This window comes from Bolinopsis microptera, chromosome 4 (genome assembly GCF_026151205.1).
Source record: "Bolinopsis microptera isolate Bmic1 chromosome 4, MBARI_Bmic_1.0, whole genome shotgun sequence".
In the NCBI taxonomy this organism is placed as follows: domain Eukaryota; kingdom Metazoa; phylum Ctenophora; class Tentaculata; order Lobata; family Bolinopsidae; genus Bolinopsis; species Bolinopsis microptera.
Genome location: NC_087075.1, coordinates 11075901 through 11094433, shown reverse-complemented (window position 1 = coordinate 11094433; position 18533 = coordinate 11075901). Strand labels below are relative to the sequence as shown.

Here is an 18533-nt window from a genome sequence, read left to right as displayed (position 1 = left end):
AGTAAGTATAACATCAAAATTTAACTAACCAAATATTTTAAAATTTAACTAACAACGACAGTTAAGACTAGCTTTGCAAATTTAAACTTGGCAATGTTGATACTAATTCGTTCAAGATTTATTGTTTATAACCTACCAAGACTGAATCGAAGCTAAGACGTGCCCTGAGTAATTGGACTCGTTGACGGTCTTGAGTCAATATTTGAAACAAATATTTTACGTGTATCAAATAAACAATTAGTGCAAAAATGAGCCTTCATCATTGATCATTCATTTGAAAAAAGTCAAGTCAAATTTCGCAAACCAGTGGTGGTAGTAAGTCATACTCATACTATACCAAAAAGAATTATTCCAATTGGGCACTCAGTGACTGAGCTTAATTTAATTAAGGCTTGACATACGTTGCATGCCACTTTTCGCGCGCCAACGTATGCCCAATGACTTTTAGCCCACCCTGTATATAATAGCGGATAAATATAATATAATAGTATAGTGGAATGACATATGATATAAGAACGCTCGGGTAAGAACTTAAATTCGGTCACTACAAAACCGTAAAACCAAAGTAATTTGATAATTTTGGGAGTACAATAACAAATAATGAGCCACATACTATCAACTATCCTGCCTATGCTAGTGCCTAGGCTCCACCTAACCATGTTCTTTCGCGCCCCTTCGGGACGGTGGGCGCGCTACTGGATAGAGCAATGCCTAGGCCTCAGACCCCCATAATTGGAGGTGAACAAAGGAAAGACAAATTTATTTTCGGAACCAGCCTTGGTCGTCGGATATGGAATTAAAATGAGTATATATGTTATACACAAAACACTTCAACTGATCGTTAAAAAGGGCAAAATTACTTGGAGAAGGATCTTTTGTCGTATAATACCAATCAAATAATCAGTCAGCTAACTAATTGGTTATCAACTGTATATCAAGTTAACTAATTGGTTATCAACTGTATATCATACTGTGAATTGTCGGTAATGTTTGTTGGGCTGCTGTTTGTACATCTATATAATATGTATAAATACCCTATACTAATTTACATGCAAAATTACTAATGCGAAACCCAGGAAAATAAAGTGATCAGCCCAAACCGAGGGAATCAAAAAAAGAAAAATGATTTAAAGGATTTAAACATTAAGATATTCATAACATGTATTACACTGGCCTGGTCTTCAGGGAACTCGTGAATAAATTAACTAATTAATCAATTAATTTAAGTTCAAATCGGACGCTGGTCAGTATTATAATCTGAAGTGTACCCCCAACATTTGAAAAAATCGAGTAATCTACAAATCTACAAAATACTCAAACAAAAATTTTATCATATATAACAACTTTCACTTTTACTTTCATATAATTACTTTTTAGAGGATGTAAAGTTTCACTTTCAGTTATATCTCACGTTCAATTTGAATACTTCCAATATAACTATTAAAGTAATTATGTCACCAGTAGCTACTTTTGGAGATTCATTAGGCTTCAAATGGACAATTAAGCTACCAAGTTCAAACGACTTCATATAAAACTCTTAAAAATGTTTAAAACTTAACTCATATCAAAACAATTCATCATTAATGTGACGATTTAAAACGTAACTCGAAACTGAATTTTATCAGAAAAACGATCCATCGCCTATTAATTAGATTAAATACCATATATTATATGTTACTACTACGGGAGCTGAGAATCAGGGTCCGTTAGTCCAAAGCCGTTTCCGATCAAGGCACGTGCCACGCTGGTGACTCTAAACGAATCACGCGTGAACCGGGTCACGGGCAGTGACGCCACACGTTCAGAGGTCACGTGCAGTGACGTCACGTAGTCTGGGTCGGGTGCCGCGTGACCCTGAGCGCACGTGCGTATAGCTTATCTCCACTGCTTGTTTCCTCCCCAAGTACCGGCGCTAGCACGAGGTGCTGAGGCGGGGCCAAGTCCAGGGAACGCTGTCAAGTCAGAGGTATCCGGCGCTACCTGATCATAGATAAGAGTTGATTAATTAATTATGAATACTTAATATTCAATAAGGTCACAAGATGTTGCTAATAGAATCTTGTCTTTTGATGACGTTTAAACATGAACAATTTTGCTATCACGATCTCGGTATCACAATCGATCATTGCGACGGAAAAGGATAATTTAACAAAAATTAATCAAATGACGAATTTAAGCAATTAGTAAATAAGTAATTAATTAGTTGATAAGTAATTAATTAGTTGATAAGCAATTAGTAAATAAGTAATTAATTAGTTGATAAGCAATTAGTAAATAAGTAATTAATTAGTTGATAAGTAATTAATTAGTAAATAAGTAATTAGTAAATACCTGTGGAGGTGGTTGTTGCTGCTGCTGTCCATGTTGCCAAGGAGCGTCACGTACGAAGAAGCCAGGTTGTGGTTGTTGTCTGGGTCTGGAGTACTGGGCTTGATGGGCTTCATCCTGGATCTTCTCTAACACTGCATCCATCTGGACAGGGAGACTGGTTAATTAATTTACTAATTATTAATTAATCAGCTAATCGTTTACTTATCTATATAAAATATTATAATCTGACATCTTAAAACAAGATGAAAAAGGAGGATTGGAACTCCACGAAAACTGTGAATTTGGCAAAACAAACCATTTCCTCAGCGAGCTCCAGGAGATGCTCCTTACACTCCTCAACGTTGGCCTCGTTACCCTCAACCGACACTGTATTTCCTGTTTCTCCTCCGGAGAACTTGATATCAACACCAAACTTCTCCATGATCTTGCGGATATTCTTTCCACGTTGTCCGATCAACCTGAACGAGAATGAGGGGTTAAAATGGCTGTTGTAATTTGAACTTATTAATTTCTAAACACGATTGACCGTACACCTAATAGTACTAAACATTACTAGATTCCAGAAGTCTAGATGCTTACCTAGCATGAATCCTGCTGTCAATCTCGACAGTACCAGTAACCCTCTCCTCAAGCTCGGATACTATCTTCATGATACTATCTCTTGCTGCTATTGCGTCAGCTTCGTACCCGACTATCGTGATAACATCCTGGTCTGAACCAGATGAGTTCCTGTCCGGCATTCTGATCTGGCACTGAAAGTTGGAGGGTTAAATTCAGGACTTTTCACTTATCGTTATATTTTGGTTTGGCTGGAAATAGTAAATGATATCACGTGACAACATTACAAAACACACACCTTATGTTCATCCTTGATCTTGTTGATTACAGCTCCTCGTCTTCCAATGATCTTAGAGTGATGTCTGTGATCTACAGTGAGGTTCAGAGAGTAGCTCCTCTTAGCACGATCTTCTTTATCATCGTCCCATTTCTGAAAAAGAGGGGCTTATTAATAATATAACGAATTAACATTTAGCTTATATTATAAGAGCATAGACGCCTCCTCAGGTCTATTTTGCAGATTTAGCAGCCGTGACGCCACTGCATGTGCAGAGTTGGGGGAATCGGCGGCATGCAAACACGTTACATAAAATAGTTCCATACCAGGTGAAATATTAGGAATATTTTACATACCTTGCAATCCAGCTCAAGTTTGCTCTTACACTCCTCGACCTTGTCCTTGTGTCCTCTCACTATCACTATGTTGCTCTTCAGGGTGGTTCCTGTAATTAATTAATCGGTTAATTATCAGAGTAATTAGTTAATTAATGTATTGGATGATTATTTTAAATCGGTAAATTTCGATAAAATTGCCTAATTTTAAGAATATCTTACCTGGTACTTGCACGTTCACATCGAATTCGTCCATTATAGACTTGATGTTCTCACCAGATTTTCCAATCAGCATTCTGAAATAAAATAATTAATACGCTAATTAACCAATTAAATAGAATATAGAATGAATGATCACGGCAAAACTATATGACAAAGCAAGTATGTGTAATTGTTTACTTTCCCGCCATTAAAACAGAAAAAGAGGAGCTTTTTGAGACTCAGAAACACTTGCCTGTGGAATTCGAATGGAATCTCTACCTCCAAACTAATAGGAATGAGATCTAGCAGAGCTAGTCTGGCTTGTTCGCAGTTCTCAGGCCGTCCTACAACCTGGGTTATGAGATGTTAATTTTGGGAGGGGGGAGGTTCTCCAGTGCAAAGATGAGGATGAAGTTACCACTGATAGTTGTATTACTTGAAAAACAGCTAAACTTCTGAAAGGATATGTAACGATAAACAAAATAAGGAAACTCAATGAAAGCCCAATTACCTTGATAATATCTTGGGGATCAGGGGCGGTCTCTATCACAGGCTCTACTACAGGTGCAACTTCTTCTATTACTTCTCCTTCCACCTCTGGTGCAGTTCCTGAAGTTCACACATTTCAAAACTCAAATATGAGGAATATACTAATGTGTGGGCAGTGGACGTCACTAAAACCCAAGTTAAAGGTATAAGTGGTTTGAGATTATAGATGAGTTCGTTGTCTTTAAAAACCTTCAGTACAATAATCGCGTCGTTTAGTTTCAAATTTATTTCAATTTTCAGCTTGATTTTAACTTTGTGTCTATTTTTAGCTTCGTACCGTTTTGGAGGTGACCGTTATCCGCGGTCTCAGGGGTCACTTCAGGGGTCACTTCAGGGGTCTCTTCCGGCTTCTTCTCCTGGTTCTTTCCCTGGTTCTTACCCTGGTTCTTCTTCCTATCTTGTTGGGGAGGGAAGGAGATCTGAACACCGTATGTAGCAGTTAATTTCCGCACGTTGTGTCCTTGAGGTCCGATAATATCTCGGTGGTGTTGTCGGGATATCTCAACTTGTATCTCAACCTGAGCCTTCAGATCATCTATCATGGCTTCCATCTTGCTCTTGAACTCCTCTACACAGGATTTGGGGCCGGATATTTTGACAGTGTTGGATGATGGGCGAGGGACGATCTTTATTCCTCCCAGTTCGTTTGTCATCTGATCTATTGTCTGAAATTAGGAAACTAATTAATTGATTGATTAAATATGTTTTAACTTTTATTGTCAGTAGGATGGTTATTAGGATACTTCGTAATATTGGGGTCATCAAAATATAACATAACGAGTAGCTAACAATAATCATATTATTGCAACCCCCTCATTGGATCATCGTTCATTAATTAGAACAAAGTTTGTCTAATTACAGTAAAATGTACAAAACAACTCACGGATCGGCTTGTAACTTTCTTGAAGAACTCGGAATCAATTTTAATCTCGTCCTCAGCGGTGTTATCGAGTTCCTTGATACTTTCTCGAAGGTTCTCTGCTGCTTTCTCGACCTGATTTAATTAATTAATTAATCATCTAATGCATTAGCACTTCATTCGAAACAATTAAAGCGAGTGATCTGTCGTTTTATCAGTTTTATAAGATGTGCAAGTATTGTGTACAAGGTCTAGGTACCTGTTCCTGACGTCCCATGATAGTGATTGTGTCCTGATCCTTTTCATCAGACCTAGGGAACGCGTAGTTCACACCGAACTCTTTCTTCAGCTGCGGGGAAAAGGGTTAGAACTTATATGATGGAGGTTCATTCTATTGTAGGTTCAAACTGGCCTTGGTGTTTTATATTGTGGGAAATTTAAGGAATCTGTACCTTTTGAACGTTGGATCCCTTCTTGCCGATCAAGAAGCGATGATAGTCAGCCTTGGCAGGTATTTCGATACAGAAACTCTCGAGTTCCTTTTCATGTGCCATCGACAAAAGTTTCTCCTTTGCTTTCAGTACATCTGCTTTCTCTCCTGAGTAATTTATGTGGTTAGCTAAAGGATCAATTTATCGTAAATGGTAGCTAGCTAACACTCAAAGTTCCATTTCACCTTCGTTTGCTGACTTATTTATCAATTATTTATTAGTAACCATGACAACCAACCTCTGATGCTGACTTTCTCGCTAGGATTATCGGCGCTGGGGAACCTGACTTGGACAGACCCTGACTCGTCTATGATACTGCGGATGATTCGACCCTTGGCACCGATAAGGGTGTTGTGTAACTTAGGGTCGATGCTGATCTCTTCTTCGTAGATATCTGTGGGAGGAGAGGGTAAGTGAGGGTGTAATATGTAGTAAGTAGAGACTAGCGAGTAGCATGTTGTCTTAGACCACTGGTTATTTGTTAGAGGTAAACCTTGCTCTGGATAGGAAAATAATATGAGAAGGCAAAAAATGTGGCGACGTACCTTCAAGTTCTGCTTGGATAGCAAGGAGCTTCTTCCTGGCTAGATCCACATCAGCCTTCTTGCCGGTGATAACGATGAGATCACTATCAGCTGCTTCTGAGGGGAGGTCTATACGAGTGTTCGTTTCTTCCTTTACCCTGGGGAGATAAACTTATGTTAGATACAGAGATTAAAAGGACATACATTTATAATTATGTTATATGTAGTGTTTTCGTGTATGTGTTCGTAAGACGACGGAAAAGCACATACAGGGTAATATAGAGCTAGTTAAAGGATGTTGTATTGAGTCACGTACATGACTCAATTGTTACGTGTACCACTCTTGGTGATGGATCTTTAAGATCCCAGTGTTATTTTTACTACAAGCTTATGTAAACAATACAACATTCTTTGACTAGCCTTATATTATTATCACTACACGTGGCGTTGGTAGGTACACAGTCCCCAAACAGTTAACTAACTACCACTAACTACCACTAACAACCACTAACAACCACTAACAACCACTAACAACCACATAAAACAACAACTTACTTCCTGATGTTCACTCCTCCTTTGCCAATAATGTACCGGTGATGGTTCTTCAAGATCGGCACCTTCATAGTAAAGTTCTCATCCACAATCACACTCAGCTGACCCTTCAACATACTGGAAACTGCTTCCACGTCTTTCTTGGGCCCGCGTAGGGACACCTTATCACATTCCGGAGATTTGGAGGAGGCGGTGGGGAAGGAAACCTGGTAAATATTATGTTAACCTGGTAAATATTATGTTAACCTGGTAAATATTATGTTAACCTGGTAAATGTTATGTTAACCTGGTAAATATTATGTTAACCTGGTAAATATTATGTTAACCTGGTAAATATTATGTTAACCTGGTAAATATTATGTTAACCTGGTAAATATTATGTTAACCTGGTATTTGAACCTGGTGAAGGGTATACGGAGATTCTTATCAACACTGATTACATCTTACATAGCATTACCAGTATTGTAACCATATTGTGCCACTGGTTTAGTCCTTTGTAGAATATTACCAGAGCTAGAAGATTACACTATTCTATTATCTCAGCTACGAATAGTGGAAACAGATTCCAAATTCTTTACCTGAACTTCAGGGAACTTGACTCGGATCTTCTGAATACTTTCTCCCTTAGTTCCGATCAGTAGTCTGTGCCATTTCTGTTCGATAACCAGCTCAACACTTGCTTCGTTTGCAATTCTCTTCGCTTGTTCCAGCAGCATTTCACGTGCCTTAGCAACTCCTTCAGGTGGCCCCACGATCTGGGGAGGGGTAACGTGTAAGTATAATATTCTGTACATCAATACGTGCGTTATACTAAATTTAGCATTATGTAATAACAATTCAATTCTATCGGGGATTGCCATAAGGGATCGTTTACATATTAGCCCAGTCTAGGAGAGGAGGTTTGAAAAAGCTTGCTGTAATTTCTACACAATAGTTATATGTAGAAGGAGGAGGGGTATAGAATGTCAAAAATTTAGCTTACGTAATATGTGGAGGGTCCCTGAGTAAGGAAGTAAATATATAACCGATATACATTATACAAGCTTAGATAAAGGGGAACTGATAAAATATTAACATACCTCAATCTCCTGGCCTTCCTCTTGAGGTATCTTGATGTTGACTCCGGTATCAGATTTAATCTTGTTGATATTAGATCCAGCTTTACCGATCAGATGTTTGTGTATCTTATGGTCGATCTTAATGACAGCTCTGGAACGGGTCAGGATCAGCTCATCCACAAGTTTTGTGATCTCTTCTCGAGCTGCGTCGTACTCTTCTCCGGGTGCGTCTATAGTTATGATGTTCTTCTCGCTTTGGCAGTTGATTGTTGTTTTGGGGAATTTCTCAGAGAGCGATCGAATATTTTCACCCTGATTTAGTAAAAAAATCGTTAATAAGAATTACACAGATCGCAGAAAATGACCAACTCGATTTTATAAAAAAATTGTATTGGATATTATCAAACAACTAGGCTAAAAATCTCCCCTCGACGGTATAGCCAGGCGCCCACATAACTTGGAAACATTCCAGCACTTACATTCTTCCCGATAACGTATTTGAGCAACCAGGCCGGACATTCCACGTCACATGTTTTGATGGAGTTAGCTTTTTCAAACAACAAAGACAGGGCTGGGGAAAGAGAATCTTCTAGACCGTACAGTTTGATTGTCTGGGAGCCGTCATTTGGAATCTCTACCCACACATTTGTCTTGTCGAATATATCTTGAATACCTGAAGGCAGATTACTGTTGGTAAAAAACATTTCTCAGAAAGATAAAATGAGGTAGCAACTGCATTGAAGGTTTCGTTCCAAAATTTTAAATGACACGTAATTTTGGCGATGAAAGCTTGAAAAAAATTAACAAAAATCGTCCACTTCGTTGCGAATTCATAACAACAAAAAATAACATTAGAAACTAACCGTTGCCACGTTTGATGTACATGTGCTGGGTTTGTCTGATCTCAACTTGGATGTGAGAGAAGTTTTCCTCCATATCCCTGCATCTTCTCTGTAACATGTCAATACATGCGATAACCTTTTCTTTCTCTCCAGTAACTATGATCTCCTCGTTCTCTGCCTGGTGGGTATTGGTTAGTAGGATAGATTACCACTAGTCCACATGAGTTCTCGTAATCAAATATAGCATTGAGCGATGGTTATTTAAGCTACTGATCCAGACTTACTTGGTAAGGTGGTACGTTGATTCGGCAGCCTGTTTCTTTCTGGAGTTCTTCAAGTTTGTTGTTCTTTCTGCCTCCCTTAATCCAGGGGTAAAACTTCCTGGCAAGGACCACAGACTCTCTATGTCTCGCGAACTGGAAAATTTTAAGTTTTAACTTGCGAAACTAACTATTTGAGTCGTAAATTCTACAAACGCGGGATTTATACGCGCGTGGCATTGCCGACGTTAATAAAAGAGAGTGAAAGGAGTTGGGTTTTCAGTGGAGAAATGTCGCCGCGCGTGCCGCAAAGTTCACTTTATCGTGCAGTCAGTTCGTTACGTCACGTAACACATCACGTGGCTCTGCAGCAAATATTGCTGACGTGGGATCAAAACAAAACGTCAGATTCTTTTTAATACTTGCATGACGATCGATCATTGTGCGTGATAATATTAAGTGTATCTCGTTTTGAGTGGTTTCTGGAAGGAATTAAGAAAGTTAAGTAGAATTATTTTCGTCATATACTCAGTTTTCGTCGTTTACAGAGTTTTCATCTTTAACTGAGTAGGTATACCGCTCTATTGTATGGCTAAACCATTGATATGTGAGCGAAAGAAATTAAAGCATTAACTCTAATGATGCATTGAATACTGTATTTTTAAGAATAGGCCAGGTTTAATAGAAGCTGTTTCAAAGTATGACGTTTCAAATCTGTTGTGCTCTCTCTCTCTCTCTCTCTCTCCAAGAGAACAATAGATCCAAATCTTTTGTCACTTAAAGCTCTCACTTAGAACATATGATAGAGATTGCTGCTAATATAAATAGATCACGTATAAATAGGTCGCAATTCAATAAAAGCACGTCACAAAACATCTTGCACAATATTTCCCAACTTCCGCTTATGAAGTTGTGAAATGTATAAGTCGACGCCCCTCCCTACCGAGAACGCTGCCTTACTACTCAAACTTCAATGATGCAAATTAAAAGGTTAGAAACAATGTCGGTTTTGAGAATTTTAAGTAGAAGTAATGAGAAACTTGAAATGGAAAGTTTTTTATTTGCTTAAAATCTCCATTTAGCTCCGTTTAGATTTCAAAGTTTTTTATATGTACTCAGTACAATCACTTCAATACCAAAATACCATTATCTACTGATGATGTGCTCAAGATACACTTTACCATACACAATAAACATACTGTATTACAGGAAATAGAGTACACCGAACTTAAATAAAAGTTTGGTTTTGTAGGTAAGAAATACTGATGTGTCTAAGGGCCCACCTGTGGTATGCCCAATGTAAAGTAAACATTAGAAACAGACACTGGATCAAAACCACACAGTGTAGAAGGGACTCATCACGCCAGACAGCAACTTTGTAGACATTTATACCAGAGTAACGACCATCACGCACCGTCTAGCGTGGATCTTTCATCTTACATTTACACTCTCCCTCATGTGACGTCACACACTCCCTCACGTGACGTCACACCTCACGCAACTATCACAGTGAGTAGCTACAATGCTATTTTCCCGGTGTTAAACCAGCAGGAAGTATAGTGTGATGGTTGAGAATACCACACAATAACATCTATCATTTACGGGTGCATAATATGCACATATTACATGTACAAAATGTTGCACTTCCAACTGCAACTGTTACAAATAAACGTGGCTAGTAATGGGTAGGTGGTAACGTCTGTTTTGACATCAATAATGGGATTTGATTGATCAATACTGCAAATTGATCAGTTAATTGGTAACGAGGCAAAACGTACGTGCACCACCTCGCCACTTTTACCCACGTTTATTAAGAAAAACCAGAAGGTGATGAAATGCACGGTAACATTTTGGTAAGGAAAGGAAAATTGAGAAGACATTTTCACATTGGACCTACACACATGACTTTTAGTGTGTACTTGAAACTGGAACTCTAACCCTTACTTTTCTCGAGAGCACATCATGTGCAGCCTCCTATTTTAGTCCGAGCATTGTGAATTGTGCATTATGCGCAAAGATAAGAATGTAAAAGGTGGTAAAAATAACAAACACGTTACATTTCCCAGTATGTCTGTCACAAACATGTTATATTATGTTAGGAATGTGTGTGATGTTAAGATAACAGGATTACACAGAATCCAGTTCTAGCAGGTCCTAATCAGATATACGGTGAACTTACGAACGTCACCAATTCCAAGTGTCGTGCTTTAATCCCACGTACTGGTCCACACACAACGTCTGCTTAGTTATTGAGCAATGAATAGCTAATAACGAGGGTGCGGTCACAGAGAACGCAGGTGCTGCTGGCCCTAATTAAATGTTAAGAGCCGCGCAAGATGTTGTTATTAGTTTAGCAGTTCATGATATTACCCCTGGTTGGGACTTTTGTTTCGTCATATTTAAAGGCTTCCAGCGAACTCACGTAACTTCGTGGACCATCTAAAATCGCAAAAACGCCCCCTCTTTGCAGTTCTCCCAAATGTCCGGTTACCTCTCCACCAGACGACATTGTCAACCACGTATCCCTTTTAGCGCGATAAAATTCTTTTATCTAATAGTAATACATAAAATAACGAAATAGTAAGACAACTGATTAATCTAAATTACCTGATCATCACTGATTCTCCTGAGATCGAACATGGCTTTCTCAATACCCTCCTTGCTTCCCTCCACCTTGATGTTGTCGTCATTCTTACCCTGGATTATTTGATTTCGTCACGTGATTTGTTACATCAATAAGTATTATTACCTGTGACCAGGGTCTGGTCATATAGTTTAGAGCATGAATTTTTCAAACAATTCCAACATCGGTTCTATTATGAGAGTGACAGATATTGTCGCAATTTATTTCGTTATCTTGACATGAGATATCCATCAGCAGTTTGTAATAATGAATACACATCTTATCTTGTTTGGAATTTTATCAAGGATACGTGTCTTAGGCATTTAAAATAACAGCCAAGAAATTGATTAACTTTGTTACACAAGTTGTAATCTAGTTTATTCTGAGAAAATGTAATTCGATATCAGATTTCAACAACTGTTCAAATCTAATTAATAAAGACGATCCCATTTCATTATCTACTCATTATCATAAATATCAGATTATGAAATTCAGTTAAAATTTAACTGAATGAAAATCTTGTGGAAACTGCAAATATAAGATACTCAGTTATCTGATTAGCTATGTTTAGCTATTGTTTAGCTATGTTTCTTTTCAGCCAACATCAACATCTAGATAACATGACCCGATGGCCGATATGTAACGACCTACACCTATATTAGGTCTTTCCGGGCAGTAAAGTTTTAGTGTAATCTATCGCATTGCTTGTGATAGGCTAGGTACCACGCCTCATTTACCCTAAAAAGCCTTGAATGTACAGAAACCCCTCGGAAAGTCCAGCTTTACAGTTCTCCTAGAAGATTGCGCAGACCGTGCCCCCTGAGTCTGCGGCCCCTCCATCTATGCTTTTTATGGGTCGTACCGAACTTTTCAATTAAGTGTAAATTTAAAACAGCTAGTTTCAATACCTGAGGTGGAATAGTGATTTGAGTTCCGGTTTCCTTCTGGATCTGCTCTATCTTGGACCTGTTCTTGCCAATGATGTTCTTGTGGTGCTCTTTAGGTATACTGATCGTGGCAGTCGCCTGAAAATGGGAGATGAACTGGTGTGCAATTAACTTAATTAACTTTTAAATAATTTGACATATTTATTATCACATAGGTTTTTTCTTTCTAATAACAATGAGACAACTAGAGTTGAATACAGCAAAATTAATCATCGACTATTTTTAGTAACTTAAGCTAAGTGCTGCAAAAGGTATTTGAGCAGTTAGCGCATGTAGAATCCAGGTACCCTCACATTTTACAACCAATATATAATCATTATGTAACATAAAGTAAAGTAAAGTATGTAACATGAACTTCTTCTAACTAGTCCAGTATTAGAATGGAATGTACTGTTTTGGTGTACACAGAATCAACACATTGGGAGGAATCTAATAACGATGATCCTAGACCTTGGATCACTGAGCTTAATATGATTAACTTGGCTTTACTCATAATATCACATAATATGCACTTTGAAATGAAATTACAGAATAAATGTTAAAGGGAATGTAGAAGCTATATAATAAGGGTCTATGATGTGTAAGGTTGATTCTATTCCTAGAGCTTGACCGGCCACCAGAATACGATTAAGAGTACATTCATCATGATTTATTATTATGTAGTTTATACCAGTGCCGGATTGTGCTAACGGCACTTCAAGGAAACTAATTAAAGTTTTGATGAAATCGTTATATATAAACCACTTTTTCTATTCATTTAAGGTTCATGGCTTCTTCTTGACGCCGGTGTAATATCACATATAGTATGACATGCCAAAGTGGTGGCACTACAAAGTAAGCGGGAGACTTTTTCAGAGATACTACGGTTCAAATAGATATTCTGTAGAAAGATTTACACAACGATTTATCACAATTACCATAATAAGTCTCAAGACTCTCCAGTCTCCATTACACTAGATTTAGTTTACATTATTAACTATACATGGTGACTGGTGAGGAGGGGGAAGATTGGGTGGGTTTAAATAAGAAGTAAGTAAACACAACTATATAAATGGGGGGGGGGGGGGGTGGGGTGGGGGCGGGTAGTGGTTACTTTATTAAAATAACGCTAGTAGACTAGACACTAAGCAACAATGCACTTGATACACGTGTCAACAGAGAGCTATCTTTATGTACCAGTAGTATCTTATAATGTACTTAGTAGTTGATATATTGAATATGTAGAGCTTCAATTGCATACGTGGCCTGGTCTTCTAATGCAACATTTTATCGAGCAATCGTCATCCCAGGAGTACAGAGAAAACAAGTCTTTACTCTTTATCTGGGCCTTATATCTTCGTAATCCTGGCCTTATATCTTCGTAATCCTGGCCTTCTATCTTCGTAATCCTGGCCTTATATCTTCGTAATCCTGGCCTTATATCTTCGTAATCCTGGCCTTCTATCTTCGTAATCCTGGCCTTATATCTTCGTAATCCTGGCCTTATATTTTCGTAATCCTGGCCTTATATCTTCGTAATCCTGGCCTTATGTCCTCGTAATCTGGGCCTTATATCTTCGTAATCCTGGCCTTATATCTTCGTAATCCTGGCCTTATATCTTCGTAATTCTGGCCTTATGTCCTCGTAATCCTGGCCTTATATCTTCGTAATCTGGGTCTTATATCTTCGTAATCCTGGCCTTAAATGTCCTCGTAATCATGGCCTTATATATTCGTAATTCTGGCCTTATGTCCTCGTAATCCTGGCCTTATATCTTCGTAATCCTGGCCTTATATCTTCGTAATCCTGGCCTTATGTCCTCGTAATCCTGGCCTTATATCTTCGTAATCCTGGCCTTATATCTTCGTAATCCTGGCCTTATGTCCTCGTAATCCTGGCCTTATATCTTCGTAATCCTGGCCTTATGTCCTCGTAATCTGGGCCTTACGTCCTCGTGTGGTGTTTAGTACAGCCTGTTCTAGTGCTCTATGCTAATGTCTGAACCTCGAGACAAGAAAAACAGCCATATTAGAACGGGGTACGTTTTCAACTTTGGTGCCCAATCTTCTGAGCAAGTGCCTCATCAAAGTGTGCCGGAGCACATCAAAGCTAAGTCACATGACAAATGCTAAAATTCACGTGACCAACACTAAAAGTGGAGCAGACATTACACAGTAGTCCAGTGAGGATCATCTGGATCATTACACTCATTAAGGTCATTAAGGTAATCACATGTAATAAGAAGCCATTATGATCTGGTGACTGGAGTTAATTGGGTACTGGATAATTAGCTAATTAAGCACTATAGGTAATTAACTAATTTGGTACTATAGTGATAATTGGTAAAGTGGGTGAGGAAACTACTTAAACTTGCGAGCTCGCACATTTGCGCAATAATGGATATTTTGTGGGGAACTTTGAGCGTGATCTCCATGATAGTCCACGACAATAATGTGCATATTTAACTAACTTAATGAGGGACTACTTATAATAATATACAGGAGACCACTGCATCTACTCCACGATGGCATCTACTATAACTACTATCTATAATATACCTTATAGTTTTCCGTAAGAGCTGTAATCACCTTCGGATTGTATGCCTATTGCCTATTTTTTCATCATGTCAAGGCGGAAAAGGTGCAGGAGACCACCTACTATACTCCACTATGCCAACTAATACTACTATTTATACTACTACTTATACAACTACTACTCTTATAATATTCGTAGTTATTTGAACAAAGTCCTTTATAGCGTTCATTACATCACAGAACAGTGCAAGAACAATAACAGCTCTTATTTAAAAACACAGGATAGGATTAGAACAATAGCGACTATTTTTGTTACCTCTTACACAAGGGAGTGTTGAAACAAGGAGGGAGAGGGGCCGGGGGGGGGGGGGGGGGGCAGGGGGTCTCAGTCGAAAAAGGAGGCCATTGTTGAACATGATTAGTGTTAATTATAACACTGACTAGTGAGTTACTCTGGAAAAGAAGAACTAATGATCCATCTCTCGCATTGATATGAAGCATTGTAAACAAGAGAAAACACGTGCAAACGTGTTATTTTCAGAGGGTAGGAGGTCAATGAGGGCGTCGTGGTCTTACGTGTTGCTATACCACTGGAGTGTAACAGATTTACACGTGGAGTGTAACAGATTTACACGTGGAGTGTAACAGATTTGCACGTGGAGTGTAACAGATTTACACGTGGAGTGTAACAGATTTACACGTGAAGTGTAACAGATTTACACGTGGAGTGTAACAGATTTACACGTGGAGTGTAACAGATTTACACGTGGAGTGTAACAGATTAACACGTGGAGTGTAACAGATTAAAACGTGGAGTGTAACAGATTTACACGTGGAGTCTAACAGATTTACACGTGTTCTAGTGTGTAAGATGTGTTGTGTATAGATGGTGCAGTTAAAACAATACAATCAACATCTGTATTATTAGCGAGTCCAGGGTATATTGCTGCTTCCTATCTCAAATTACGTGGTTCCTACTAGACTAAACATTGCTACTGAGTTAAGCCTGTCATACAGATGAGTAGTTACCACTTACCTAATAACAACAAGGTCTAGGAACATACAATGATCTATAACTGATCAAGAACAATTTGTAAGCTTTAGCACGGAAGACTTTCTCGGACATTTCTTTAAACCCTCTACCAAAAAGACATGTAGTAAATTATGTACGATAAATATCAGAACACTCAAAACACTCACGTTGGTCTGTAGGTCCTTCTGAAGTCTGACTTTAGCCTCGCTGACATTAGCTGCTTTACCGGTAACCATGACAGTCACACTCCCATCTCTACTCTTACTGATCTCTATTGAGGTGCTTGTTTGAGCGCTCACCTGGGATAGTAATCATTACGTACAATGTAGTGAAGTATAATGAAGCGCGTTTTAACAAAGAACAAGTACTGGTCAGTAAGTCGTGTTGTAACTTAGTCCCCTCACTGCATCCCCCTGTCCCCTCACTGCATCCCCCTGGCCCCTCACTGCATCCCCCTGGCCCCTCACTGCACCCCCCTGGCCCCTCACTGCATCCCCCTGGCCCCTCACTGCATCCCCCCCTGGCCCCCTCACTGCATCCCCCTGGCCTCTTAATCCGACACATGTCAGGAGTAAAGAAAGAAAGTTTCGAGGGTAAAAATTAGTGTTAAACTTTAGAAGACCAGTCATGTTTTAAGATGTCCGTGTCACTGCAGAATACATATATTAACTAAGGGAGCTTGCCAAGTTGTATACTGTATATATCATGAAATACAGTAAACTGTGGATTTCATGACAGAGTTGTATATTTTTCTTGTCCTGCTGTTATGACTCACAAACTGGATATTATTAACCAACTCAACAGTAAGGGGACAAAATCTTGACCGTAAATTTATTTCTCGTGCGACCAAACAGACAAAATAGTTTAACTCCAAGGTGTTTGATCGAAATCAAATAAACTGAACAACAATTTCCTTGTTCGGTAACATATCATTTGATAATGCTTTAATAAGAAATCTTATAAGATTACTAGAAGAAAAAGTGTTTTGAGAAACTCACTGTTTTGACGATGTTAGTATGATCTCCTGGCTGGAGCTCCATCCCCGGGATGTGGAACAGAACAGTGATGGTGCTAGTCTTTACACGGGGAGGTCCAGTGGGGCGTCCTCTTCCAGCTACTTTGGAGAACGAAACTGCTCCTGATAGAGAGAGAGAGGCGTTTTACAGTTAGTACTTCGATACATGTAAGTATTAGTACAATACAGACAGTATAATATTTGTAAGCTTACATTTGGAAACCTATGAAGTATGTAACTGCACAGTATATCCCTTAATGATATAGATTACAACTTATTGCGTCCTACTAGATTATCACGTACTTTCAAATGGATGACATGAAATTATTCTCATAAAATGAATAGATTCAAGTTATGCAACCATTAGAGCAAGGAGCAGTCACAGAAAATGTTATTCTGCAACCACAACATCTAACTCTAAAAGCACGGACAATAATCTTCTTATTTATTGTATAATATCAATATTACTCTACTATCTTACCTGCCATTCCACCTACAGCGCCAGCTTTACCAGCAAGAGGAGGGAAAGCTTCATCGTAAGTAGGAGCCATCTTATCATCTTTGTCAGCTTCAAGGTCAGTTTCGGGCAGAGAATCTTCAACAGAATCTTCAGGAACAGATTCGGAGTCGATAAACTGAAATAGGGGAGCAAGAGGTTATCAACTGTTAAAAATCATGTGAATTTGTCCGAGTAATGTCGCTAGGTTTCTAAACGTTCCCTATAGTAATATTCAAACTAACGTTTATTACCAACGTTTTTACACCTTGCATCTAAATTGAACATGAAACTCGGAGATTGAACATAGACTGTGTGATTTTAGACATTACCTGTTCGATAACCTGGTCCACCATGACTTCAGTTGCAGTTGGCTCACTGACTACGTCAGCGTCAAGGTTCAAATTTGATTCAAGGTTGCTTGCTTCAAGGTTCATGTTTGCTTCAAGGTTCATGTTTGCTTCAAGGTTCATGTTTGCTTCAAGGTTCATGGATGTTGCTATTTCCATTACGTTGCTTTTATCGGGTCCTTTGCCGTTTGGAGTCAGTACAAGCTGATAATCAGAAGTTAAAAACTTGAAATCAAACATTTTAGTTCGCAAATAAACTTAAAACAGCGAGAAAGAGCCAACTCAGTTACTCTTAGTAACAATACTTTACAATGAGAACATCATGAAAGTGTGAACTAATTCAACTTTGTGTAATTAAAATTGTTATGGGTACAATGCAATATGAAGGAGGCCTAAAAATTATTGAAGGATTTCATGGCAATAATTGTAAGATAACTCACCGAAATTGCACTGCTCTAGTTCAAACCGAATGAAACGGAACAAGTGAGAATCTTACGGATTCTCTCAGCTCTGGCAGCGAAATTAAACTATAGAGTTTGGTATTGAATACGTGCCTGTGGTTCTGCAGTAAATATTCACGTCATCACAAAATTGCTTGCGCAGGAAATGTTTTCAGTATTAAATCTAAAATTGCGCGGCACTCAGAGTCAGGAATTGAATAATGCGACGCGCGCACGGTTCTACTAAATCACTTTCCATGCTTCAAGGATTTTTAATT

The 18533-nt window shown here is 38.6% G+C and overlaps 2 protein-coding genes across 3 annotated transcripts in view; one reads left to right on the top strand and one right to left on the bottom strand.

Moving 5' to 3' along the window:
• Window positions 1-758: 758 nt before the first annotated feature.
• On the bottom strand, window positions 759-18432 carry LOC134814208 (vigilin-like). Of its 2 annotated transcripts, XM_063822272.1 has the most exons (29): window positions 18256-18344; window positions 17951-18019; window positions 17798-17914; window positions 17451-17604; window positions 16953-17092; window positions 16122-16253; window positions 12369-12485; window positions 11445-11534; window positions 8862-8993; window positions 8599-8755; window positions 8215-8408; window positions 7757-8047; window positions 7256-7432; window positions 6681-6883; window positions 6147-6283; window positions 5840-5995; window positions 5563-5708; window positions 5370-5459; window positions 5135-5245; window positions 4529-4916; window positions 4214-4311; window positions 3956-4053; window positions 3724-3797; window positions 3523-3611; window positions 3188-3319; window positions 2911-3083; window positions 2627-2789; window positions 2332-2472; window positions 759-1980 (listed from the first exon to the last, which is right to left on the bottom strand). In XM_063822272.1, the coding sequence occupies exons 2-29, from the start codon at window positions 17972-17974 to the stop codon at window positions 1876-1878; spliced, it is 4029 nt and encodes a 1342-aa protein (XP_063678342.1). In that variant the 5' UTR covers window positions 17975-18019; window positions 18256-18344; the 3' UTR covers window positions 759-1875. The 2 variants fall into 2 exon arrangements, with proteins under 2 accessions (XP_063678342.1, XP_063678341.1); XM_063822271.1 differs by having other exon boundaries at window positions 17798-18019; window positions 18256-18432.
• The window catches only part of LOC134814211 (ubiquitin-conjugating enzyme E2 J2-like), a 40549-nt gene continuing 34548 nt past the window's right edge, over window positions 12533-18533 (top strand). The window contains exon 1 of the mRNA XM_063822276.1: window positions 12533-12543. The gene's annotated coding sequence lies outside the window, so the exon portion shown is untranslated. The remainder of the gene's footprint in view (window positions 12544-18533) is intronic.

Bases quoted from the DNA above. Each gene is read 5' to 3' on its own strand.
- LOC134814208 (XM_063822271.1), bottom strand. From the start codon at position 17,974: ATGGAAATAGCAACATCCATGAACCTTGAAGCAAACATGAACCTTGAA. The intron at 7,433-7,756 runs GTATGTTAATAT...ACCCCTCCCCAG, and splicing joins AGGAAGGCCAGGAGATTGAG to ATCGTGGGGCCACCTGAAGG. The intron at 5,996-6,146 runs GTACGTCGCCAC...CTCCTCCCACAG, and splicing joins TATCCAAGCAGAACTTGAAG to ATATCTACGAAGAAGAGATC.